At 48.9% G+C, this 26,514-nt stretch overlaps 1 protein-coding gene across 1 annotated transcript; it reads right to left on the bottom strand.

Annotated features, from left to right (window-relative positions):
- Window positions 1-2,067: 2,067 nt before the first annotated feature.
- LOC112341017 lies at window positions 2,068-26,141 on the bottom strand. Its single transcript, XM_024660367.1, has 4 exons — window positions 25,731-26,141; window positions 11,807-12,101; window positions 2,315-2,486; window positions 2,068-2,143 (listed from the first exon to the last, which is right to left on the bottom strand). The coding sequence occupies exons 1-4, from the start codon at window positions 26,139-26,141 to the stop codon at window positions 2,068-2,070; spliced, it is 954 nt and encodes a 317-aa protein (XP_024516135.1).
- Between the last annotated feature and the right edge of the window lie 373 nt (window positions 26,142-26,514).

Genomic DNA, 26,514 nt, shown 5'->3' with positions numbered 1-26,514 from the left:
ATCTGGACGACCCTAGCTCGTGCTCTGGAATTAGGGTTCTTGGGCGGTAGCTAGGGTTAAGGTTCCTGGCGGCTAGGGTTCCTTCTAGCAGCTAGGTTTAGGGTTCACCTTAGGGTTCCTTGGTGGCTAGGGCTTCTAGGGCTGGCACTAGTGGATCGCTGTAATTCTAAGAGGCTCTTAAGGCATCTCGACGGTAGATAGACAGTTCCAAAAACTTTAGAAATGGAGCTCTTTGCCAATATCTATGTGATTTTGCTTGCCTTGATGTGTGATGATGACAGTAACGGTCAAGTATTGGTGGAGCTAGATGTCACTTTAGTGGTGACTTGGAGCAGCTAAGATTTGAAAAAGTTCCTAGTTTTTTGGATTCTCTTTGGAAGACAATGTATAATGTCTCACTTTGAGGATGATCAGGAAAGGAGGATTTTTGGATCTAGTGGCAAGGACTACTACCACAGTTGAGACTAACGGCCAACAGAGTCAATTCGGCAGTATACGTGTGGGGGATCCATACATCTCTTCTCCAACACCTGTTTTGGAGTTCACTCCCTTAGGAGGAAATTCATGCCCTTTCCTAGTCCCTATTGTAGGGCTAAGACTCATTCGAAGATGAGCTAGTGCACTTGTCTCATGTGGGAGGCAAGGTAGCACACTTTAGCCTTGAGTTGGAAAATGGTCACACCTCGCATAGAGCTACAAGTTGGAGTATTATCGTGTTTGGACGTTGTTTTGGCACTGGAGGCATGTTGGTGGTGGAGCGCTCCATGGCAAGTTGTGCCAGTCATGGAGTATAGTAAGTGGCTTCAAGCTTCACAGTGGAGTCACCTGGGAGGCAGACGGCCCAAGAGTAGTGCTGGGCGTTCGTGCTCATAACTTCACTAGTTTCTTTGAGAGTGCACTCTTAATGTTGTTTTGATCCCTTTGGGACTGGGGTAATGTACATACATGTTTAGCAATCTCAAAAAATTGGGCAAGGCAGGTAGCGAGTATGACAAGCTCAGCAGGTTTTCCAAGGAGAAGAGGCTAGTGGGGGAATATGTGAACACAAGGTACAATGCAGTGGCTCAGGATCCAGACTTGGCCCATTTGCTAAGTTTGCTCTACATCCACCAACACTGGGATCTCTTCCAAGATTTCATCTCTGAAGAGGTTTTCCAGATTGCTTGCCACATCCTCCAGGACCCATGCAGCCCTCAACTCGCTCGACGTTTTCTGGACTGGGGTTTGGGTGGGACCTGAACTGATTAATGTTTCTATAGAAGATGCAACACAAAGGATGGGTGTCAGCGATGCTTTGCTGTCTGATTGCTTTGCTCAGCGCAAAACGGTGAGTGTCTCTTTCCTCCTTTCTTTCTGTTTTGTGTCTCTTAACCAATTCATGTAGATGGATCTTTCAAGAGAAAAGTTTGGTAAAGGAGCTCAAGCCGTTTACGAGGCTCTCTCATAAGATATAGTCAAAATTCTTGAACGGCAGTCATCACCAAGCTACAGCAAACCCAGCCACCAAGAGCTGGAGCTGCTGCTCTGCAGCATCAAGTCGGAACCGTTTATCAAGGACTTGCTTGTGCCTTGCCTTCTTCCAGACGTTCTAACACAGTGGAAGATGCAATCGCCTCATGTTGATAGAAGCAGACACGAATATTTTCTATGGCTGCTCCTTCAACTGTAAGTATGGCGCACTTTGGTTTATCATTATCTTCTGCGTATGTTACAGATGCTGAACTTAAAGCTGATGATCTTGCGCTTTCTGTCTCAGCTCAAAGTCGAATGTGGCTTTTGCAATAATGTGTGAGTTTGCTATTGGGAGCCCATGGCCAGGGAAAGGGTGTGCCTTATCGACAAGGTTTTGCCAACTCGGTGTACAAGGCTTGAAGTACTCCATACATCATCAATCATATGGACTCACAAAAGGCATCAGACCATCCTATCTACTGCTGGTGCAGAGTTGGGGTTGTGCAGGTTCAACAATGGCAAGCTCATTGCAAAGGTTTATGGTGGCAGTGAGGTACTCGCAAAGTTGCAGGTGTTGCCACTTGCCACTTGCACTTCTTGATGACCAGGCAGCATTTATTCCAAACCTTGAACAGGTGTCTTCATTTTTGCTGCTTTCTTTGGTTGAGTATTTGTCTTGCTTTGGGTGGCCCTGGTTCATTCCAACACATCGTGCCCTCAAAGCTCGAAACGGAAGGTGTTACCTGTTAGGATGAGAATCCAATAAAAAAGGATGTGATCCATTAATGAGTGATTCACATGAGAAACAAGAGAAGAGAAAAGGCTCAAGGCCTGGAAGAAGAAGAAGAGAACGAAAACTTACCCTCCCACTTTGCGCCAGTCGGACCATATATGTCTCGTACAGATCCCCTGTCGTCCCGCATCCGTACTAGTTATGAGCCAAGAATAGCTCATAACATTACCCCCCACTTTGAAAAGCTCTGTCCCCAGAGCTGGCTGGTAACACAAGATCCCACTGAAACAGGTGCACCAGACTGTAAGCCACAAATTTTTCCTTTCCAATTTGCCAGCTTACCTCGTCTATCCGTCCAACACCGCCTTGGCTTTTGCTAAGTTCCCTTGCCAAGGTTCTCGCCTATGGTACCAGCTCCTACTTGGTCTCAGCTACTCACTGCACGAGCAACGGAGGGTTAGCCTTCCATCCACGGATTCCCAAATCACTCCCAATCCCCCTCCCCGGGTTAGACTGGACTTAAGGTTCGGCTACACTCCCCGCAAGCACAAGCAGCCAAGCACACCAAGCTTCCAGGTTCCTAACATCCTTTGGTACCACAAGACTTGATCATGGGACCCTCTAAATCCCAAGTCTTGAGTGCAACACTTGCTTCGGGACGCCGGGGCGAAACATCGTGGCCTAGCGGCCCGGTATGGGTACCTCTCGCCCCCCACTTCCATCCCGAAGGAAGGCCCAAGCCCCTAGGAAGGGCGAGGACCAATGAGCCGCATGGTACTCAAGTGGGGCACCACTCCATATGAGCCGGGAGCACCGCAATCGGTTTCCCTTTCGGGAGTGGGAGCTGCTCTTGAGCACTTCCTTGGATGGCCCCTCCGGCACCAGCCAAGTCCATGCTCACTCCCACCCAAGGCCCCTCGGTCCCAGTCTCAACCTCAAGTCGGTTTGGAAGCCCAATTGGAGAGTCCCTTCAAAACTGGTTCCTGGACCTCACTATCCCTACTATACTTTTGGAACCCCCTGCAGCCCCCCCCCCCCCTGGGAGACGCACGCTTTGGGCTTTCACCCCTTGACCCGTATTAGTATTTGGATTTAGTCTCTGGCTCGATCTCGGACCCGATTTCGGATCCGACTTCGGATTCGGTTTCGGACTCGATCTCGGACTCGATCTCGGACCTGATCTCGGACCCGACTTCGGACTCGACCTCGGACTCGGTCTCGGACCCGATTTCGGATCTCGGACTCCGTCTCGAACTCGGTCTCGAACTTGGACTCGAACTCGGTCCCCGAGTTGGTCTCGGACTCGATTCCGGACTCGATCTCGAACTCGGTCCTAGAGTCGGTCTTGGACTCGATCTTCGACTTGGTCCCATCCGATGAACTCTTTGTCATTTTGGTCATGCTTTCGGGGTTCCTTTAGCCTATGACACCTTGGCGAGTTGGTTCCTTACAACTCCACCACCCATAGAAGAAGTTCGATGCCCACATCGAACGTCTCGTTTTATCCTACGACTTGTTGACCATGTCTCCGGGGGCATCCCCCCACTTAGCGGTGTGCCTAAGTTAGCCTCCCCGGCCAAGAGCCCATGACAACGGAATATAGGTGTCCCTATACTCCTCACCTCACCACGCCCTAGTATAGGGTCGGGACTTGAACCCAGCCTTGCTTTACTAGGGGGTTGGGACTCGAACCCAACCTCCGTAGAATATGTCTACGGATTCGACATCCCCGCAGGGAGTCGGGCGTAGCTCCCTACGCCTGGTCGACCTAGCTAACCCATGCTAATTAGCTTACCTTCGGCGCGCCTTCGGGTCCCAACATATGCCACTTGCTCAACTTTGCAAATTGATATTTTTAATAGAACTTTGCATAAGTACATAGAGTTCTGGCTTGCAGAAATTCCTCCACTAGATCTCACGCGTTCGCTAGGTTCTCCTCCGGTTCCCATATTGCTTCGCAGTGTGGAAATCCTTTCCACTTCACATGGAACTCTCTCACCTCGCGTCCTTGTCGCTTGCTCTTGCGCGCATTGAGGATGGCCTCGACTTCGTATTCCTCTTCCCCTTGGATAACCTCAGGTAAAGGTCTTACTTGGTCCTTGCGAAGCGGATCCTCAAAGTACGGCTTGAGTAAGTTCACGTGGAACACTGGGTGCATCTTCCCCATCTCCCGAGGAAGTCGGAGTCAGTAAGCCACTTTACCGATTCGTGCCTCAATCTCGTAAGGCCCCGCGAACTTGCTTAAGGAACTCAAGATCAATTCATTTACAGGAATACATGCATTTTTACCTTTGGGTCAACTTTCGGCTGATCCCACTTGGTAGCCTAAGGTTCTTGGTGTTCAGCCACACCTTCTCCCCAGCTTGGAACTCTACATCCCGGCGCTTTAGGTTCGCATACTTGGTTTGCCTTTGTTGAGCCCGTTCCAAAGAATCCCTCACTAGATTCCAAATGTTGAGTCTTTCCGCCGTGAATGCCTCCATTGTGGGTAGCTCTCCATGATACTCGGCCATGCCGAGTTCCACAGGACCTTCAATAGCTCGCCCATTGATGACTTCCCATGGACTCACCCCGATACTCAAATGTGGTGAGTTGTTATAACACATTTCCGCAAGTCCCAAATGACTTACCCAATCGGTCTGGTCTCCCGAGACATAGCATCGCAAATAATCCTCCAGCTGCCTATTCACCCTTTCCGTTTGTCCGTCTGTCAAGAAGTGTTAGGACCACCAAACTTGACTTAATACCCCATACCTGTCTGTGGGTGATAGGCTGTGCTGAATTTCAACTTGGTGCGATACTGTTCTAGGAGGGTCCTCCAGAACCTACTAGTGAAGATCTTATCTCGATCTGAGATAATCTCTTCTGGCCTTCCCCGCACTCGAACCACTTGTTCGAAGAACAGCTTCGCCACACCTTCCGCATCCACTTCCGTTGTGGTGGGTATGAAATGTGCCATCTTCGAAAATCGATCCACCACCACGAATATCGCATCAAACCCCTCGCTTGGGGGTAGTCCCGTGATGAAGTCCATCGTAAGACATTTCCACGGACAATCTGGAATTGGGATGCTTTGCAACAAACCCCCACTAGCCTTAGTCACGGCTTTGACCTACTGACATGTTGGACATGTCTTTACATAGTCTTGGACGTCCTTAGCCATATCTGGCCAATGGTACTTCCTCTTGAGTAAGCCCATCGTCTTGGGCACTCCGCCGTGTCCCGCAAGAGGTCCGTCATGACACTCTTCTAAGGCTACTTTCCTTAGTCCCCCTTCTGGAACATATACCCTCGTTTGCTTGTAATAAATGAGTCCGTTGCGTTCCGCATAGCCCGTTTTCTCTTCCGTTGGCAGCTCACCTCTCTGGTGAGCTTCCCGCGCCTCCAGATTCCTCAACAACACTTCTTGTGCTAGACCATCATTCTCATATGCTGTCCACACATCGTCCCAGAAGGTTGCTGTTGCGCTAGATATCGCCAACCTCAAGCTCGCTTTTCGACTTAGCGCATCTGCCACGATGTTGCTCTTCCCAGGCTTGTACAGAATCTCGCAATCAAACTCGGCCAAGGCATTGGCCCACCGACCTTGTTTCCCTCTCAGGTCGAGTTGTGACAAAAAGTGTTTCGTTGCCACATTGTCCGTGTAAACCTTGAAGTGTCTCCCAAGGTAGTGTCGCCACTCCTTGAGCGCCTTGACCACCGCAAACAATTCCTTCTCGTGGGCAGGCCACTTCCGTTGAGCCTTGTCCAGCTTCTTCGAGAAGAACGCTACTGGATGGTTGTCTTGCTTCAAAACTGCGCCCAACGCAAAGTCCGAAGCATCCGTGTCTACCTCAAAGTCCTTACCGAAGTCCGGTAATGCCAACACGGGAGCCCTCCTCAATTTCCCTTTGAGGTGGACGAATGCCGCCTCGCATTCCGCTGTCCATACCATCTTCCCTTTTCCTGTTTGGTCCGTTAAGGGCAGGGCTACTCTCGAATAGTGTCTGATAAACTTTCGATAGTAGTTGCATAGCCCCAAGAACGCCCTCAACTCATGTACATTCGAAGGTCGCTCCCATTCCTGGATCGCTTAGACCTTCTCCGGGTCCACCTTGAGCCCGTCCTGGCCCACCACATGCCCGAGAAACTTTACCTCTTGTTGAGCAAAGTCACATTTGCTCTCTTTAGCATACAGTTTGTGTTCCCTTAGTTTCTCAAACACCTTCGCCAAGTGTTCGGCATGCTCCTCTAGCGTCTCGCTATAGATCAGGATATCGTCGATATAGACGACCACGAAGTGATCCAGATAGGGTACAAAGATGTGGTTCATCAACGCCGAAAACGTTGCCGGCGCATTGCACAGCCCAAAGGGCATCACCAGAAACTCAAAGCTCCCATACCTCGTTCGACAGGTTGTCTTCTCGACATCTTCCTCAGCTACCCTGATCTGGTAGTATCCTGACCTTAGGTCAATCCTCGAGAAGTATTTTGCCTTTCCCAACCTATCGAACAGGTCCTCGATCCTTGGCAAAGGGTACTTGTTCTTCTTGGTATACTTGTTGAGCAACCGGTAGTCTATGCACATGCACATAGATCCATCTTTCTTTTTCACAAATAGCACCGGCGCCCTATACGGCGACTTGCTCAACCTAACATACCCTTTGTCCACCAACTCTTCTAGTTGGCTCTTGAGCTCCTTGAGTTCTTTTTCGTTCAATCGATAGGGTGGACGAACCACCGCCTCAGCACCCTCGACCAGCTCAATCTTATGTTCTATCGGTCGTGCGGGGGGCAACCCCACCGGTAGCTCCTCCGGCATGGTATCCTGGAATTGGTCCAGCACCTGCTGGATCACTAAAGGTACTTCTTCCGTTCTTGTCTTTTTGTCACTCTTCACCGAGAGTAAGCACAAAAAGGCTGCCTTAGTTCCTTTAGTGAGTTGTCCTCTCGTGGACACCAGGTTTAAGCATGACTCTTTGGCCTTGCTTTGCCCTACCTTTAGATCCTGGGCCTCCACCCTAGATCTTCTTCCTTGGGCATTTGCCAATACCACAAGGTTCCTACCTTGTCCATGTAGGGCTACCACGAACCTATTAAACCAATCCATTCCGAAGATCACGTCAAATCCCGCCATGTCCACTTTCCATGTCCCCACTTCGACTCTCGCTTGTCGAAGTACCTCATCGGTGCTTTGGCTACCTTGAACAAACTCTATAGTCCTTGGTTCGCCTAGCCGCTGCACCGTTAGTCCGGCTTGCCGGACTATGTCTGCAGCCACAAAATTATCCGAAGCACCTGTGTCAATAAGGATCTTAACAAAGCTACCTCCGAGCTTCCCTCGGAGGGCTAGTAGATGTCGCGAACGACTCTCTACCAAAGTTGCTCGTGTAATGAGTAACTTTGAGTTAGGGACTGGATCACATACCTCAGTTTGGACTTCACCCGACTTGATGGCCATATTAGCTCTGGCCTTCTTCGGGTAGGGACATTCCCTCGAGAAGTGTCCCGCTTCACCGCAGTTGTAGCATATGTTGTTTCCCACGCTGCTATACGACTTGACCTTCTTATCCGTGGGTTTGTCTTTTTTCGCTTGACTCCCCCACGTACTCGCTCGCTGGCCACCGAATTTGCCTTTCCGGAACCCCGAGGACTCATTCTTAGAGAAACTCCTTTTGAATTTCCCCTTGCTATACGTTCCCCTTGGTTTGGCCCCTTTGCTAAATGTGGATCCCGACCCCATCGTGTTCCCCTTTCACAGGTTATCGTTGAAATGCACCTTGATGGCCGCATCCAACGCTTCCTTGTAGTTGGTCGGGTTCCACCGCATCACCTCACCGTGAGCCCAGGTTTGCAAACCTGATATGAAGGCATGGAATGCATCCATATCCCCCATGTCCGTGACAAGTATCCTCTTTGCCATGAACCCATTCACATATTCCTGGATGGTTCCAGTCTGCTTCAGCCTACTCAGCTCATCTCTCAGATGCAGAGTGGCATTCGGAGGAACGTATGTTGCGCGGATCCTCGCCTTCATCATGTCCCAAGTGGCCATTGGTCCTTCGTTGGCCTTCGTCGTTCTCCACCAAGACTTGGCATTATCTGCCAAGTATGGTTTTGCACATGGGACCTTCTCCGAGCTTGGTAACCGCAACGCTCGGAAGTAGTCCTCCATATCGTAAAACCAATCCTCCACCACCTTATAGTCGTTCACTCCCTTGAAGACCGGTGGGGGCTTTGGTTTGTACTTGGGAACTGCCTGAGGGACTGATTCTACTTCGGTCTGTTCAACCTTGTCTGGTTTTGCCTCAGTCCCGCCCGAAAGATCCGCACCTTCTGCGCTGCCAGCATCCGCAGTCTTTTTCTTTTTCTTCCGCCTCTCGTCACGCTTTAGCTTGCGTACGAGAGTTTCCAGCAGGGCATTGGTTTGTGCCAACTATCCTTCTAGCACATCCAATCGAGCCTTGGACGACCGAACCTCACCACCGGACTCCTGTTTGGAAGTTTCCTCACTAGAGTCCTCCTCATGCAAGGATTCCTCATCCATAGCCTTTTGTTCGACCGGAGGCTCCAGCTCCGGCGGAGGTTCCGTCTCCGCCTGGGTTCGCTTACGCCCTGCCCTTGCCATCTCCCAGCAATCCGCCTCTATCTGTGAGACACAAAATCCCTAGGCCCCAAAAGTGGAGCTGGAAGGGCGCCACGTGGTAGTGGCCGAAGCGAGAGCCAAACGAGCGTAACACGTTTGGACCAAAAGCTCCGACTTGAAAAGTCAAGAGCGGGAGTGGAACTCCCAACAAAGTGCTCGAGGAACGAGCACGAAGCGAGCAAAAAGCGAGGCTCCATAAAGGGACCCGAAATGGAGTCCGAGAGGGACCCGAGATGGAGTCTGAGATGGACCCGAGATGGAGTCCGAGATGGAGTCCGAGATGGACCCGAGTTGGAGTCCGAAGTGGAGTCCGAGATGGACCCGAGTTGGAGTCCGAAGTGGAGTCCGAGATGGACCCGAGTTGGAGTCCGAAGTGGAGTCCGAGATGGACCCAAGTTGGAGTCCGAAGTGGAGTCCGAAGTAGAGTCCGAGATGGAGTCCAAGATGGAGTCCGAGATGGAGTCCGAGGTGGACCCGAGATGGACCCGAAATGGAGTCCGAGAAGGAGTCCGAGATGGACCTGAAATGGAGTCCGAGAGGGACCCGAGATGGAGTCTGAGATGGACCCGAGATGGAGTCCGAGATGGACCTGAGATGGAGTCCGAAGTCGAGACCGAGACCGGGACCGAGACCGAGACCAAGACTGAGACCAAGACCGAGATCGGGACCGAGACCGAGACCGAGGCCGAGGCCGAGACCGAGCCCGAGTCCGAGACCGAGCCCGAGTCCAAGTCCGAGTCCGAGTCCGAGTCCGAGTCCGAGTCCGAGTCCGAGTCCGAGTCCGAGTCCGAGTTCGAGTCTGAGAGGGTGAAAGCCCAAAGCGTTCGTCTCCCAGACCCTGGGGGGTTTGGTGAGCTCCAAAAGTATAGTAAGGGGGAGGACTGCAGTGGAGCCAGTTTGGCCAGGAAAGGCCAGTTTGGCCCAGGAAGGCCGGACCCCGTGTTGGGTGATGAGCTGCCCACTGGGAAGTCCAAGACTAGAGTGAACACAGACCGACAAGCGGGGTAGCTTGGTGAAGTGTTCAAGAGCTGGCTCTAGTTCCCCCGGGAGATCGACTAGCCGATGCTCCCAATCCAAGTGCGGGTGGCACTACCTACTTGGATACCTGTCGTGGCTCAACGGAACCTCGCTCTAAGCCCATGGCTAGAGCACCTAAAGGCGAAAGGCGAGGAGAGTACCCATGAGGCTTGCGTAAGGCCACGGTGTTCCGAAATGTTGTCCCAAAGTCCCAAACGGTGAAAGGGAAGAGGAGTAGGCCTCTAATGCAGTGACCAAGGAGACGGTCACATGGTGAGGAAGTCCCAAAGGACAGTGGGACTTAGCGGTCAGGCCTGCGGGCCTTGATCCAGTGGCAGTGTTGGCGAACACGGCCATAGACTAAAAGGGACTTGGTGGGGACTGGAAAGGAGTTGTCGGGGAAGGCTATTCCCCATGTCTGCGGGCATCCTAAGGATGCTAAGGAGTAGATCGGGGATGATCGCTCATGGACGGATGGCCCAGTCTTTGAGAGACGGGACAATGATGCATTATGTGGTGTTAGACCACCGGTGTGACCAAGGTGAATGGGCATGGCCTTAGCGTAACGGGCCGATATGTCAGGGGTACCTTGGGGTGTCGGTCATGGGATCGGACACGTGGAGCACTTGGACCAAGTGCAAAGGTGGAGTGGCACGGAGGCCATTCTCGGGGCTAGCAAGCCCCAAGTCCTAACTGGGACTTATGGAGGTTGTGAATGAGACTCCTCCAAGTGGTCGGAGGTGCGGTTAAGTGACTAAAGTAAAATGGAAAAATTAGTCGCTTACACTATCCTTCGCTAGAACTGAGATAAAGGCTCCGATACCAAATTGTAAGCCACAAATTTTTCCTTTCCAATTTGCCAGCTTACCTCGTCTATCCGTCCAACACCGCCCTTGCTTTTGCTAAGTTCCCTTGCCAAGGTTCTCGCCTATGGTACCAGCTCCTACTTGGTCTCAGCTACTCACTGCACGAGCAACGGGGGGTTAGCCTTCCATCCACGGATTCCCAAATCACTCCCAATCCCCCTCCCCGGGTTAGACTGGACTTAAGGTTCGGCTACACTCCCCGCAAGCACAAGCAGCCAAGCACACCAAGCTTCCAGGTTCCTAACATCCTTTGGTACCACAAGACTTGATCATGGGACCCTCTAAATCCCAAGTCTTGAGTGCAACACTTGCTTCGGGACACCGGGGCGAAACATCGTGGCCTAGCGGCCCGGTATGGGTACCTCTCGCCCCCCACTTCCATCCCGAAGGAAGGCCCAAGCCCCTAGGAAGGGCGAGGACCAATGAGCCGCATGGTACTCAAGTGGGGCACCACTCCACATGAGTCGGGAGCACCGCAATCGGTTTCCCTTTCGGGAGTGGGAGCTGCTCTTGAGCACTTCCTTGGATGGCCCCTCCGGCACCAGCCAAGTCCATGCTCACTCCCACCCAAGGCCCCTCGGTCCCAGTCTCAACCTCAAGTCGGTTTGGAAGCCCAATTGGAGAGTCCCTTCAAAACTGGATCCTGGACCTCACTATCCCTACTGTACTTTTGGAACCCCCTGCAGCCCCCCCCCCCCCCCTGGGAGACGCACGCTTTGGGCTTTCACCCCTTGACCCGTATTAGTATTTGGACTTAGTCTCTGGCTTGATCTCGGACCCGATTTCGGATCCGACTTCGGATTCGGTTTCGGACTCGATCTCGGACTCGATCTCGGACCCGATCTCGGACCCGACTTCGGACTCGACCTCGGACTCGGTCTCGGACCCGATTTCAGATCTCGGACTCCGTCTCGAACTCGGTCTCGAACTCGGACTCGAACTCGGTCCTCGAGTCGGTCTCGGACTCGATTCCGGACTCGATCTCGAACTCGGTCCTAGAGTCGGTCTTGGACTCGATCTTCGACTTGGTCCCATCCGATGAACTCTTTGTCATTTTGGTCATGCTTTCGGGGTTCCTTTAGCCTACGACACCTCGGCGAGTTGGTTCCTTACACAGACGATCGAACTCTTGTTGAGAAAGCCAGGTGTCTGTATCCCCCCCAGTGTTCATCCAGCGAACAAGATAACGCTTAATCGTACGTCGACGCAGCTGACGAGTCTCCACATCGATCACCTTATCTGGCACAACCAGATGCTGGTCCCCCAACGAACGGACTGGAACTTCCACTGTCGACAAGGGAGTCGGACCGTAATGCAACTTGAGCTCGGAAACGTGGAACACATCATGGAGCTTGCACCCTTGAGGAAGAGCCAGCCGAAATGCCACCTCATTGATCCTTTCAATCACCTGAAAAGGACCAAAGTAGCATAAGCTCTATTTCGTTAAAGTGGGAATATTTATTATCCCACTTGTAAAATAAGGTTTCCAAACCTTTATATAGTATATAAATATAACAAAATTCAACTACATTGAGGCACATGCCATTTTATTTTAAACAAGGAAATGTCTACTCAATCACTTCTCCTCCCCCTGCCACTGCTTCACCTCTCTCTTCTCCTTGTCATCGTCGTCCAATTTCTTTCCATCTTTTTAATATTGGCTCAGTTGCTCCGAGTCTAGGTGGAGCCCAAGTCCCCATTCAATCTTTACTTTTCCCTTATTAATAAAACAATTTCGTAGACTTCCAATAACATGCTTTAACACTTCTAGTATAATGCAAATCCTCTCAAAGAATTGTCTTTTAATATTAATACAATGGCATGGAACCCCATGCCATAATAAGTTACATTTTTAAATAAATACATGCCATCTCAGACTGTTATTTTTTGCCTCCAACGCCTATACAATAATCTTGGAATTTCATCACTCTCCACACTATCAGGATTTAAACCCAATAGTAATGCCATCTCTTCTCTAATACGTCCACGCTCATGTTCAGTGGTCGAAGAACCCATCCGGTTGAGCAGATTATGGAGATGCGGATAGTGCTTGGCTAGACAATATACATGCCATAAATGATGACTGGTGTCTGTTCGATCAAATGGCTTCTAATATACCGTTCCATCTGCCATTTGGTTGATTTCTGCAGCCACCTCCTGGACTGGCCGGTTCTCTATCACCATCGCTTCAAGCCGTTTTGCAAGGTCCCCTAGAACATACGGTTTCTTCTCCCTAGTTTCCATACTGCAAGAGATGGGGTGCACTGCATATGTGTGCATGTTCGCTGCAGTTTTAATCGGCGAGTCATCGATGATGAGGATTTCACTTGACCTAGCGGTCCGGTTCATCACTACAGCCTCTGGCTTGATGAAGATGGGCTTGCTACCCCTCACATGGACCATAGTCAAGCAATCCTCTTGCGTTAGGAGAAAGTCAAATGGTAATATTACTCGCGTCTGATCGTGCATCATCTATAGCAACATTAATGCATTGTGGCGCATCATGGATGTCCAAACTCCCAATTGCAAATTGAACCCGGCCCTCTGTTTTAAGTGTCGCATGGTCATTATTAGATCCCGCAGTTTCTCCCGTGTGATTAATGTGAATCTGTCTCTTTTGACCAACTTGCGACCGCAGGCTTTGGAGGGTGCAGTGACATTCGAGGACGAGCCACGCTCATGGGAGAAAAGGACACCGTTCAGATCAAAAACGATACAGTACTTTCGCCGTGACTCTGAAATGAAATGCGTCAGCATAAAAAATGGTACAAGTCAATTTTACCATCTACAATATTAGCGAATGGTGCTCCCGATGGTCGTTCAGAGGGTTTTGGTCGAGGAAACGTGAAGGGCGGAAATACTCTCCTCTGCAATGTGGGGTCAATCGCATCCGATGGCGTGTGGGCACATGCCATTTCAGCTGTAGACTCTGGTACAATTGGCTCAACAGTGGCATGGGGTGGTTCCGATGGCGTGTGATCACACGCCATTTCAGCTGGTGCCTCCGTTGGCAAAGTGGACATGACCGAACAGGCAGCAGGGGCGGTGTAGGGAGGTTCCAACAGCGCGTAGTCAGACGATTGGGCACACGTTGAGTCCGTTGGAAATGAGGATATGACCGGCTCGGCGGCTGGGGCGGCCTCATGCGGGTCCAATGGCGCTTGGTCACCGTCAGTTGGATACGTGGACAAGATTGACTCAATGGTATGGGCAGCATCAAGTGGAGCGTGGTCAGCTTGCTTGGCGTTGATATGGATAGTAGCCTCCACCAGCTCTGATGACTCTTGCAGGCAAGTAGAGTCCACTGGCGGATCCATATGCATGTCCAAATATCTCCCTTCGATTGAGATGGTATCCTCCCTACTGGCTACTAAAAACAAACTCATTAGCACATTGAATCGACTATACTGTATTTACCATCAACTGCTATTGAGGAACTAGGACCGATATCACTTGGGCGCACTGCTGATTCTGAAGGATTGGACATACGTTTCGACCCTTGCTTGGCACTATCCTTCCTCGACACTAAAGGCTAGAGTTTGTATCTTAATTCATTTCTTCTGCGACCTACATGGACAATGTTAGAAATGATAAAAGGTTAGGAATGGATGTACTATTATTTACCTGATGGTTTGTCTTGTATGACCTTCCTCCGCTGCTCTTTGGCCACCTCAGGCTGGCCATCGTCGTCATTATCGTCATCGTCGTTATTGTGATCGTCACCATTGTGAGGACCATCCAAGTCCTCTTCGTCCTCCTCTTCTTCGTCCTCCTCTTCTTTGTCCTCCTCTTCATCCTTTTGCTCTTCCTGCTCATTATCTTTCTCTGGCTCCTCATCCCCCTCCTGCATTTCTTCCATAGGCTGCTCAGGCTGGATGGCTTGTTCTTCCAGGACCATCTTGGGAAAATCATCTGGCCGAGTCTCCATCTCAAAATACAAGACATCCATAGCCTGTTTTAGTGCTTGACCTAGGACCGTATCCTCACCCGACTGTCTTAACATGGTTTCTGCACGTTCTTGCACCCTTCAAAAACGACGAGATGAGAAAAATGTGGCCCTGACTTGAAAAGCATCCCTTATCCATTGTACCTCTCCATTGAGATTGGGGAAGGGGAGTCCGCCATAGGAATCTGAGTCAGGAGGTGGTGACTGGCTCCTTTCACTCAGCCCTTGATCTGCAATGAATGGCATGAGCACACACGCCATAACCGCGAGGCATTACCTATCATCTTTTCGTTGCCCTTCTTCCTTTTCAAATCAAACGCCTCTGATCCCGACGACTGTCCAACGTGCTTTCGCTTTTTATGACCACTGTCAGTTTGAGCTTGGCTGATGCTTGCCTGTTTTGCCTTTGAAGAAGTGTCTCCTACAAGGAATGGCATGAGACCACACGCCATTGCAAATATAATTTGTACCTCCTTTTTTCCTATTGCCTTTCTGTTTGTCCTTCTTCGACGCGCCACCAGTGCGCTTTTCAGTCCTCGTGTCTGAATATTCACAACGATCTATAATCAAAATGGCGTGAGGCCTCACGTGACCTTACCTTGTGCAGGTTGTGAGCTCGGCCTAACATCAGTAGCTGTTAACGCCGTTTCAGCATCTGGGGGTGGCCACGCTCCTGCATACAGAGCTTGTGAGATAACATTTAAACTTAAAGTGCGTACTCACTAGGTTCGTAGAGAAGATACTGTTTTTCTTTGGCAACTGTAATTATATGCTCCATTGAAGTCACCTCTTCAATGGAGTTTGTCACCGCAACACACGGGACACCCTTGAGTAGTGCGGCTCGAAAGAATAGTCCGCCACAGTTGTACTCGACAACGCATTTGCCCTTGGAGTCACCCGCTATTGCGTTGAAGACCCAGCTGAGCATTTCCCATGCTGCACCTGGAGCTTTCTTTGGATTCGAAAGCTCCATAGCCGTCTTCAGTTCCTCAGGCACGGGTAAATTGACCTCCCTCAGATCAATTCGATCGGCCTTGTCGAACGAATCTGGGAAGTCACTCCAGTCCCACTCTGCTGCAGGACCAATAACAAGGGCGAGTGTGAAGATGCAGACATTCGTTGGTATCTTCTTCTTAGCCATTATCCCATGGATCTCCTACATCTCCTTGCCTTTCAACCAAGCCTTCACCTCGTTCAAGGCCTTCCAGAACTTGTGATAGGATTCGGAGTCGTAGATCATATAGTGGACTGAAGATTCCACCTCCGCAAGTCCCACCATTAAGTCAATGATGGAGCTGACTTCGTCTGCATGAGTGATCTCTTCGTTTGTGAAGTCCATCACACAAAAGATGTTCTTGACTTGCTCATCTCCGCGGGAAACGATGCTCCTCCACCTTTGATCCTCATCCGAATTCACGTATACCCGGTAAGGTTCTCGATAGGCCTCTGCTGCGGGGTCGAGCTGTTTCTGAAGCCGGCGGTCGACATCCCTCTTAATGAAATTTGGATACTGATCCAACTTCTCAGCTTTACTTTTCGTGGCATCCTGCAGCAGATCGATGAACTTGGGGGCCCCCTTCACGTACTCGTCGATGTCTTCATTTGACAACTCCAACTCTTCCATCATCTCTTGCGTGGTGTCGATGCTCACCCTCTCCACGGCCACTTGCTTGAAGATCCAATCCTTCAATAGCGCACGAGCTCTCAGAGTCGTGCACAAGTCCTCGTATGTCACAATATGGCCGGGAGTCATTTTGGTCTTGTTGAAGACTACCTCACCACGTAGAAGAGCATTAGCCACTGTCAGAAGGTCGTCGTCGTCTAGAGACCACGAGAAACGCAAGGTGTTGAGCTTCAAATCATTGGGCTTCCGGCCGTCCTCCACACCCATTGAGTTTAGCAACTCCCTGTCATGGTACCTCCTCAGCACATCTACCCATTTGTCAAAAACAACTTTTGTCGCGAGTAGAATGTTATGGATGCTGAGTGTGTCATTGACCCCCAGTGTTTTCGAGAGAAGACTCGAGAATTCCTGCAATGGAAATGGCGTGAGGCCACATGCTATGCCACATGCAACGAGGCTTACCTGCCAGGCGCTAGTTGCTAGTGCACGTCCTTGTCCTGGTTTTTGTGGCTTCTTCAGTTGAACCCAGAGCTTCCGTGTTCGTGCCAATGTCTCATGCAGACCCGATTTGTAGCACGTTTATGTCAACGTTTCTTGCTTGACATTCTGCGCGTGGGAGATGTATATGATAGATCGGAGGGGCGAGTTGCCTTTTATCAGGCGGACAACTCTTGTCTTGAAGACTTTCTTCACCTCCTTGCCCACCATAATATCCACAACTATCTGTTGCATCGCCAAGCTAGAATGCTGCCCGGAGATGGCATAGAACCGGATGTTCTGATCGTCCAACACCTTCCTATTGATCAAGTCTGGAAACCTCGTCTCGCCCTTCATTGTTCGGTAGTAGGGGATCACGTCTGCGATGTCGGGTGTTACTGGACTTGCCAGCATCTTCTGCTTCAGTTTCTCCACCCACTCATCAGATACTAGCCTGTGGTTGTATTTGCTTTGGATGTCGATACGGCTCACGTCGATTGTATATACTTTGTTGGAATAATAACAAGTACTATTATCTGCGACGATTTTTGCTGCCTCTTCTTGCTCTTTCTGCTCTTTGCGGCTCTTCTTTTTGGTGGGTGTAGTGTTCGAACCCGAGGCAATGGCATCACTGAGTAGCTTCTTTTTTGGAGCAGCAGAGTCGGACGTCGGCTTGAGCTTGACCACCCTTTTCTGCTTCGGGGTAGTTTCCAGATCGACCCCCTTCCCCTTCGCTTCGCGAACTGGAGGCACTCTCAACGGCTCAATGTTGGAATATAGTTTTTGAACATCGCCGTAGGTGAGGTCCGTGGATTCCATGTGATCTTCATAGACCCACAACGTCTTTGAAATTGTGGGCCTCCTGGACAACCTCTCCCTAGCTCCCTCTAGGAATTCCTCATAGCCGCTGCCCCCCTCCGGGAAGCCGCTAGGATGTGCAAGGTGGATCTTGAAGGCGGACGCTGTCTCTACCACAAGTGCCAGTCCATATTCTTGCATGGAACTGCATGGAGTGTCTGTCACTTGGATGAGGATCCCCATGCATTCTTTTCTCCCACCATTTGTGTTGTACAGCATCAGATCCTCGCCTTCCATCCCGAAAGTCCAACTGGTGAGCTCCTCCCCCTTCTCTGCATCCACATTGACAGTGGCTGGAAGAAGAACGCAATTCCTCGCCTGTTCAGAAATGCACAACAATTAGAGCTGACAGATGAAAAGCTAGCAGCTGGAAATAACGTGAGGCCACACGCCATTCACCACTGCATCAGATGTCTTGAGGCTGCATCCTAAGATGGCGTGAGGCTACACGCCATCTGTAACCGGACTGCACTCGAGAGCCCAATCGGTGCATGCCAATGTTGCTACTGAATGGCATGTGGCCTCATGCCATTTTCTACTTGGCCTAAAAGACTTACCATTTGAAGCCGAATGGAGGCTGTGACAATCGAGGCTGGACTCGCTGGCGAATGTGCACTGTGTGTGCAGCGGATCGTAGCAGCAAGGCTACTCTGCCACTTACAGTTGGAGAGTGGCGCTGAAATCTCCCAGGACGCCAAGTGGGCTGCGTGTGGGTGGCGGAGTGAGCGGCGGAGTTGGCGGCGAAGTTACAAACTGGGTGTGTCTTGAAGTGGACGCCGATGCACACGAGCGCGATGCGAGCGCGAGTGTGATGCAAGCGCGAGTGGACGCCGATGCACACGAGAAACCTGTAGAGAAGTGAGCGTGATCGCGAGTGGGAGCGCGATGCGAGCGGGAGCGCGAGTGTGATGCGAGCGCGAGCGCGAGTACGAAGCAAAATGCAAAACCTAACCTCACACGCGCGAAATGTCACAACGGTTGGTAATCCCACCACGTCATCATTCCTCGGACTTGGGCGCCACCATTAATTTCTGGATTGCCGCGCACATGCAAGCACGCAAAATCCAAAAGAAATCCGCAACGTCATCATTCCTCGGACTGCATGCACGCGAAATCCAAAAGAAAGATCATGATTGGGATATCATTTAATACCCTCGCTATATTTATACCATGCATGATTGGATATTCCAAAGCATCTTGTATTTCCAAAAATGGCAGATGTTCAGCTAAATAAAGAAATTCTATCTATTTCTATTTTTCTCTCAAATCAATATTATAGCGTGTGGGCTCATGCAATTTTGAAGCAAAGAAACCCAAAAAACGTTGGACCCAAAATATTTTGAAAAAACCCAAAAAACCCTAAACATTTTAAACCCAAAAATCCAGGCCTCCTGTGGCGTTATTCCTTGAATGGCGTGTGGGCGCATGCCAGTTTTAAGGCCAAATGCTAAATGGAGAAAAATTCCCTTTCAGTGCAAATGCTGCAAGAGGCAGATGTCGAGCACAAAGGACTGTAACTACCTCACATGACACAGATAAACTTTTCTCTATTTGGCAAAGATAAACTTTATAGCGTGTGGGCTCATGCAATTTTGAACCCAAAAAATGCACCAAAAAATTCTCGGCGTCATCTGGCGTTATCTCTTGAATGGCGTGGGGCCGCATGCCATTTTCAGGGGCACATAGGAGTATATTCCTAGGATATTCTAACATGCGCGAGATTTTTTTGAGTTTTCTGGAGATCCAACCGTTAGATCGCAACTAGATTTTACAGAATGGTATACAATGTCTTTCTTGATGACTCTGCAAAGAAGCATCTCGATCGGACACCACATGAGACCACACGAGCCTTACAATGTTTCAGGGGCATTTGCCATAGATCCGACCGTTATTTTGCTCCAAGATTTTACAGTTTGGTGTGCATTGACCTTTCCATCGACACTGCAAAGGGACATCACAATCAGATGTGGGATCACAAGAAACTAACTTCACTAACTCTGGTTTCACCAAGATCTACGTAAGGAGTTATGAAATGAAAGGACCCTCTCTATTGAAATGTGTTATGGTCCTAGGGGCATTGTGATATATCAAAGGATTTTGCATCAAGTTCTGTATTTGCATGTTTATCAAGCTACTGAATTGCTAAACCCTAAACCCTAAACATGTGGCAAATGCTGCGTGAAGAAAGATGCCCTTTCTGGGCAAATGCTGTAAGAGGCAAATGCCGAGCAGATGTATCTCAGGCTAGCGAAGGGGACAAACAAAAGCTAGCTATAAACATGACGGGATGCAAATAGATTACTAGGCTGGTCCTGCGAAAATCAAAAACCATAATTGAAAACATTGAAAATGCAAAAAGAAAGGTTTATAATATTTTTGAATTTTAAGCAACCAAAGGAATGTAAGTAGGGCATGTGTTTGTAAGTTTAAAAATGCCTCAACCACTTAAATTCCCAAGTAAATAAAGCTGTTTCTATTTTTGGTACAGGTAAACTTTATAGCGTGTGGGCTCATGCAATTTTGAACCCAAAAATGCACCAAAAAATGCTCGACTAGCATTATTCTTTGAATGGCGTGTGGCCTTATATTGCCATAAATGGACGTACACACACAGCATAATTATTCCTTTACACGGCGAATAATCTTGGCGCGAATCGCTGACATGGCATGGCAAAGTTCGAATCACTGACATGGCACAGCTGGATCGAGGCAAGGACATGATGTGACAAAGTTCAACCTCTGACAGCAAAGTCTAGAAGCTACTCAGTTTGAAATTTGTCAAAGGAATCATAAGATCTGGTTTGTCAGAGGATTTTATGTGACGTTCAAGCGTGTGTTATTTTTGAATTCTCGAACTCATTCCTAGGTCTATCATTTTTGTGCGCCGTGTTCTTGGTTCCACTGAGCGCAGTGAGCGCTGCTTGTGTAAGCGGCGTTGTGGGCTGTGGTTTATGCGTCTACGAGCGGTTGCGGCATTGCGAGCGCCATTGCGAGCGGCAGTTTATGCGAGTGGCAGTTTGTGCGAGCGGCGCTACGAGCAGTTGCGGTGTTGCGAGCGGCACTACAAGTAGTTGCGGTGTTGCGAGTGGCACTGTCTTTGGTGTGGCTACCGCTTCCTCTTGATATTCGGCACTTGTGCTTCCTGGTATGTTCACCATGGAATGGCTTAGGACCACATTTAGAAATGGCATGAGGCCACATGCCATCTTGGGCCCTTGCAATTTCATGGCTAGCGTATTGTCATGTATGTTTTTACTTGCCTGCAGCTGTGTGTATATCAAGATGGCATGAGGCCTCATGCCAATTTTGTGAATGCGAAATTTCACGTGGGTGTCAATAGCATGTTTGAATAATGGCGGCCTCATGCTATTGAGGTTGTTTGGTATGTTATGATTTAGGCCATTCTCCAATCATTTTTTTTATGGTCTTAACTTCTTTTCTGCACTTTCAGAATGGCCTTCAGGGTTGGGGAAAAGGTTTACATTTTGAATGGTGGGAAGAGAGTTGCAAAAGGGACCCTTGTGTCTATGGATTGGAACTTTGTTATACACTGTCAAAAGCTTGGGGAAGGCAATGCTGCTGTATCAGTAGAGACTGTCTTCGATGGGAATGTGGTCGCTATTGAACGAGGAGAGATGGTCGTCGGGGTAAATGTTGTTGTTGCCTTGAAAAATCTTCAGAAGAAAGCAGATGTTGGGGACAGCGCAAGTGCGACGCATGTTCCCTCCGTGGATCTTAAGAACCGTGCTACATGGATTCAGGCGAAGGTGTTTCTAAACAACCCCGAAGGGGAGGTGGTAGCTGAGGGCTTAGCCACAGTTGTCGATCCAAGAGATGCGGTTGCTAATCAAGAATTGGGCTGGGATGATATTGGAGTTGCGATTTTAGAGGTTGTTGACACAAAAGAAAACAGTCTGACTATTGGAAGCATTGTGCGGTGGAAATTGAGGCACTTAGTGTTTGAGAATGTGAAGGATTCACAATCAAACACCACTACAACTGATGACAGAACATCTCTTCATGGGAAAAGAAAGTACACCTTCCTAAAGCGCAGCCAAAGGGATCTAAGCAACGAACCGAAAAAGCAGAAAATGGCGATGGAGGTTCGAATGGTCTCGACAGTTGCTTGTTGCAAGAGGAGGTGCTGTCAACATGCTGATTGGGATGCTATTGAAGAGGAGAGAGCAAGATACAAGACATTGTCCTGGAAGGCAGCTCGCAATTTTGTGTATGAGGCATTACGGTCATCTGTTGATGCTTCAGAATATCAGGTGGGGGGCATGGTCTTCCAGAAGGGTTTGGTCTGCATGAAGGCATAGAGAATCATTTATGGAGTCCCTCGAACCACATTCTACAGAATCAAAACTGAGTTCGAGGAACAAAGGGTTCAACAGGCAGTCCATGGGAACGACGGTGCGCACAAAACCAGGGGTCATGTTGTATATGGAGAGGCAATCTTCAAGAGGTTTGTCGAAACATGTAGCGAGCAGCAACCACATAAAACCCGCCTCTTGGAAGATGGAACACGAGACACCCAACGAGTTCTCCCTTCCATGTATACCAAGGGGGCCATATTGGAAGATGTGAATCGGGAACTCCAGAGTAATGGCTACAGGAAGCTGAGCCAATCTAGATTTAGTAGATTGTGGAGCAACGGGTTCAGGGATGTGAGTATAGGAAAGTACTCCAACTTTTCAAAGTGTGACGAGTGCACTGCTATCAAAATGGCTTTGTCGAAGAATTCTTGCACCGCTCAAGAGCGAGAGACGTTGGTTAGAAGGCGGCTCGACCACAACATCGAGCAGAGAAGCTGCAGGACTGCATATTATCATAACAAGATTCTCTCCATGGAGAGACCTGACTCTTACCTCTGCATCATCCACGACAAAATGGACCAGAAAAAGACGTGCTTACCTCGACTCAATCCTGCCCCCAAGGCAATCTCTTCATCCATGCAACTGCCTGTGTCTCTGTTTGGCATAATCGCTCATGGGCATGGTGCCCAGAACTATGGGAACTTCTTTGTACCTCTATGGGGTGGCGGGGGTGCGAACATGATGATTGCGTCCCTAGCAAAACACTTAAGGTCTCTGCAAAGTGCGCAGACTGAGCTGAACGGCCAACCCTTGCATAAGGCCCTTGTCGATCGAACCCCATACAGGGTTCAGCTGGAGGAGGAGCAAAGGCTTGCAGTATCGCGTGGGGCCCCATGCCATCCCAGTGAATATGTTGGCCGTCAGATTGTAGGGTTATCACGTGAGGCCTCATGCCATTCCGACGAGGCTGGTCACCCGGTGAATGCACAGCCTCATCCAAACGAAGTAGAATCTCAAGGAAGTTCTTGCGGCCGATGTGGCCTTCCACCCCATCTTCTGCTCCAAACAGACAATGCTGGCAGTGAGAACAAAAACATGTACGTCTTCGCGTACTTGGCGATGCTTGTTGCCAAAGGCATATTTGAAACGGTTACACTTGGCTTTCTCATGGTTGGGCACACTCATGAAGACGTTGATGCCATGTTCAGTCACCTGGCAGAGTCCCTCCGGCGATCCAATGTCCTCACCCTCCCACAACTCTACGATGAATTCCAAAATTGCATCAAAGGCACTATTGAAGCTGCACTTCTGACAGAGGTTCCAGACTTTAAGGGGTTTGTAAGAGGCTACATCAAGGACGGATCTGAAACGCTGATTGGCCACTCCAAGCCTCTTCAGCTTCATTTCAGTATGTGTGACGGTGCTCCAGTAATGAGATACAAGATGAGAGAATGGGACACAGTGTGGCTGCCAGTGGACGGCATTGAACTCTTCAAGAGAGATCCCATAACTGGGGAACCTATGATTCCTCAGGGTTCCCCACGGCCGATGCACCCAGATGGACTCAAAGACCAGGAAAGTATAGTGGCCGGGATTAGACAGCATATTGCCTTCTGGAAGAGGGGGTTGGTGTTTGGTGGAGAATCCTATTTTCAGAGGTGCAAGCCTTTGCTCGAATACTGGGAGAAGATTATATCTGCTATCCAAAATGGGCCGGTTGTATATGAAGAATTGGAAGAGTCATTTTGGCCAGAACCCAGAGCACCAGATAGTAGCGGAACAATGTCCTCTGGAAATGCAGTGACAGATAACGATGTTGAGGATCACTATTGTGGGCCGAGGAACAAGAAGCCGGATTCAGCATTCAATCCAGTACAGGTCTGCAAAGGAATGGTCGTGCTTGTCAGACCCAGTAATAAAAAACAAATGATATGGGTGGGGCGCTGCATCACTGATGCAGAGGAGGATGCGGAAACTAACTCCTTCAATGTAACTGTGGAGTGGTTCAAGCCAAGTTCCGGATATACGAAGGATTGCCTAGAAAAGAGATGGGTGCTGAATCCAAGGGATCCCAGCATGAGCATATCGGTGGATAATGTTGTGCATGGTTGGATGCGGAAGCAGAGTGCCACCATCACCTTGCCAGACCATGCAAGAGATGTAGCAAGAGCATTCATAACCCGGGTTCAAGGTGAGATTCATGAATATTCCATTACTAAGTTTCTAATGTATTTTATTTCAAGGTGAACAATTCGAATCTGAATCAGAGGAGGCGTGATGGCATGTGGCCTTACGCCATTCCTAGGTGAGATGATACAAATAACAAGTATAAATTCTTAGTTGTTCTAGCAAATCTTACTTAAAGTTCAAGGTGAACAAGCCGAATATGAATTCATCGGATTGTTATAACAAATTGCGAGGTGATGGCATGAGGCGATATGCCATTTGAGAGTGGTAGCCATTCCTATATGAGGTGAGTGAAGTATTTATTAGAAATACCTCATTCAATTGTGCACTTCTAAGTCTTGGTCCACTTAGTACTGTTTGCATGTTTTTATTTTAATTCTTTCTCTAAAATGTTATTTAGCATGTGGCTTCATGCCATTGCTCTTCACAATCATGCATTGAATTTCTATCCTTGCATAATACTTCTCCATATATATAGCATGTGCGCACATGTGATATGGTTCATTAGGCCTGATATAGTGTGTGAGGTAAAACAAAGATGATGTGACATATGCATTTACCAATCACACATGCATAAATCTAATAATATGGCGTGTGGCCCATATTAATGGCACATAAACCCATATTGTGGGCTTACGTGCTTTATGTACCATCATTCCCTTGCAGTGTGTGTGTTGGTTTCCTTTTATAACACAACGAACTCCATATTTTAGGGTGAAGAGCGTTCTCATGGCAAGCACAAAATCTGTAAGTGAGGCAGAAAAGGAGACGGAGAAGGAGATAACTGAAGATGTAGAATATATAAGTCTTCCAAACTCCCCGTACTATACTCCAGGTGATCATTTTTCTGAACAAACGGCAACATTAACAACTATCGAGAACGCCCCAGTAACGTCAGAGACAACAATCCAAAGCAAAACAACTGACCCGGAGAAGGATGATAGTACCGCTGAGAGTACCAAAAAGGAGGTGTCCACTAGCGCTTAGGCTTATAATGGCGTGTGCCCTCATGCCATTTACTTGATCACCAAATACCTTTTTCCCTTTGCACTAGTATATCTTAATACCGGTCTGAGAAATAGAATGGCATGTGCCCTCAGGCCTTTTACTAAATCACCTTTGAAAGAAATGCAAGCCTCTATGTCGTAAAAAAAAGGTACTAGAGAAATTCCTTAATAATATGAATGTTATTTAGTTTCATGAAAATACACTAAGGGTCAAATGAGTTAAATGACTTCTCCAGACTAGCAATGCCTCTTGCTACACCTTCACAATTAGATTCGTTAGAAAAAGATAACATTGAATAATATCTAAATGTTCTCACCATTAAGTTATAAGTCTGGCTAATAGGAATGACGTTCATCTTGGAAAGCTCACCACACGCTCAATGAACAAACAAATAGTGTGTGCGCGCATGCCATCACTCTTCTTTAGCTTTAGATTCGGCTTGTTCACCTTGACAATGAGATTTATTATACAACCAGATGGACTCAGTTTGGACATAAAGTCACCGCGCTAGTCACCATGCCCCAGATATGTCTAGCCCCTGGACAAAAAACATATAATTTCACGTCATTTTCAAATACTTGAAAATTTGTACCTAGTCCCATTTTACTGAATAAATCCCACTTTAACGAAATAGAGCTTGCATTGAGTCAGCTTGGATCGAGAGCCCGCTCGACAGCCTAGAGTGTGACGATGGGGTCGGAACTTGATGTACACCAGGTCGCCAATAGTGAATGTTCGAAAACTCCGATGCTTGTCAGCTTGAAGTTTCATGGTTGCACGAGCTGCCTCCAACCTGCTATGAACTTGTTGATGCAACTCCCGAATGGTCTCTAGATGTCCAGAAACTGTCACCTCTGGGACCGGAAGTGCGGGAGCTGGCCAACATAGGATTCGACGCCCATAGAGAATCTCCAAAGGAGCAAACCCTGTAGCAAAATGACAGGCCGAATTATATGCAAATTCTGCATATGGGAGCCAGTGCAGCCATGATGTAAGACGATCTAGTGTGTAACCTCTGAGAAATACCTCCATTGTCTGGTTGGTTCGTTCTGTCTGCCCATCCGATTGGGGATGATACGCTGAACTGAAGCTGAGCTTGGTCCCAAGAGCTGAAAAAAGGTGACGCTAGAACAAGCTGAGGAACTTCGGATCCCGGTCAGAAACAATCTCCCGAGGCAGACCATGGAAGCAAATCACTTCTCGAGAAAACAACTCGGCTATCCCTGCTGCAGACACTGAACTTGTCGTTGGCAGAAACCGAGCTGTCTTGCTGAAACGGTCAACCACCACCATTATCATGTCTTTTCCTTGGCAACGAGGCAGACCCCCCACAAAGTCCATGGAAATGCTAGTAAAGGGACCATCTGCAACTGGTAATGGCTGGAGAAGACCTGGAGAAGCCACT

This window comes from Selaginella moellendorffii, unplaced genomic scaffold, assembly GCF_000143415.4.
Source record: "Selaginella moellendorffii unplaced genomic scaffold, v1.0 SELMOscaffold_74, whole genome shotgun sequence".
In the NCBI taxonomy this organism is placed as follows: domain Eukaryota; kingdom Viridiplantae; phylum Streptophyta; class Lycopodiopsida; order Selaginellales; family Selaginellaceae; genus Selaginella; species Selaginella moellendorffii.
The sequence above is the reverse complement of the archived record's forward strand: the minus strand, read 5'-3'. Positions and strand labels throughout refer to the sequence as shown.

What these genes read in the sequence shown, in the direction of transcription:
- LOC112341017 (XM_024660367.1), bottom strand. Translation starts at nt 26,141, where the DNA reads ATGGAGGTATTTCTCAGAGGTTACACACTAGATCGTCTTACATCATGG. An exon ending in GCAAGCTCTATTTCGTTAAA is followed by an intron (nt 12,102 to 25,730) that starts GTGGGATTTATT and finishes GGTCCTTTTCAG; the next exon opens with GTGATTGAAAGGATCAATGA. An exon ending in GACTGGCGCAAAGTGGGAGG is followed by an intron (nt 2,144 to 2,314) that starts GTAAGTTTTCGT and finishes GGAATGAACCAG; the next exon opens with GGCCACCCAAAGCAAGACAA.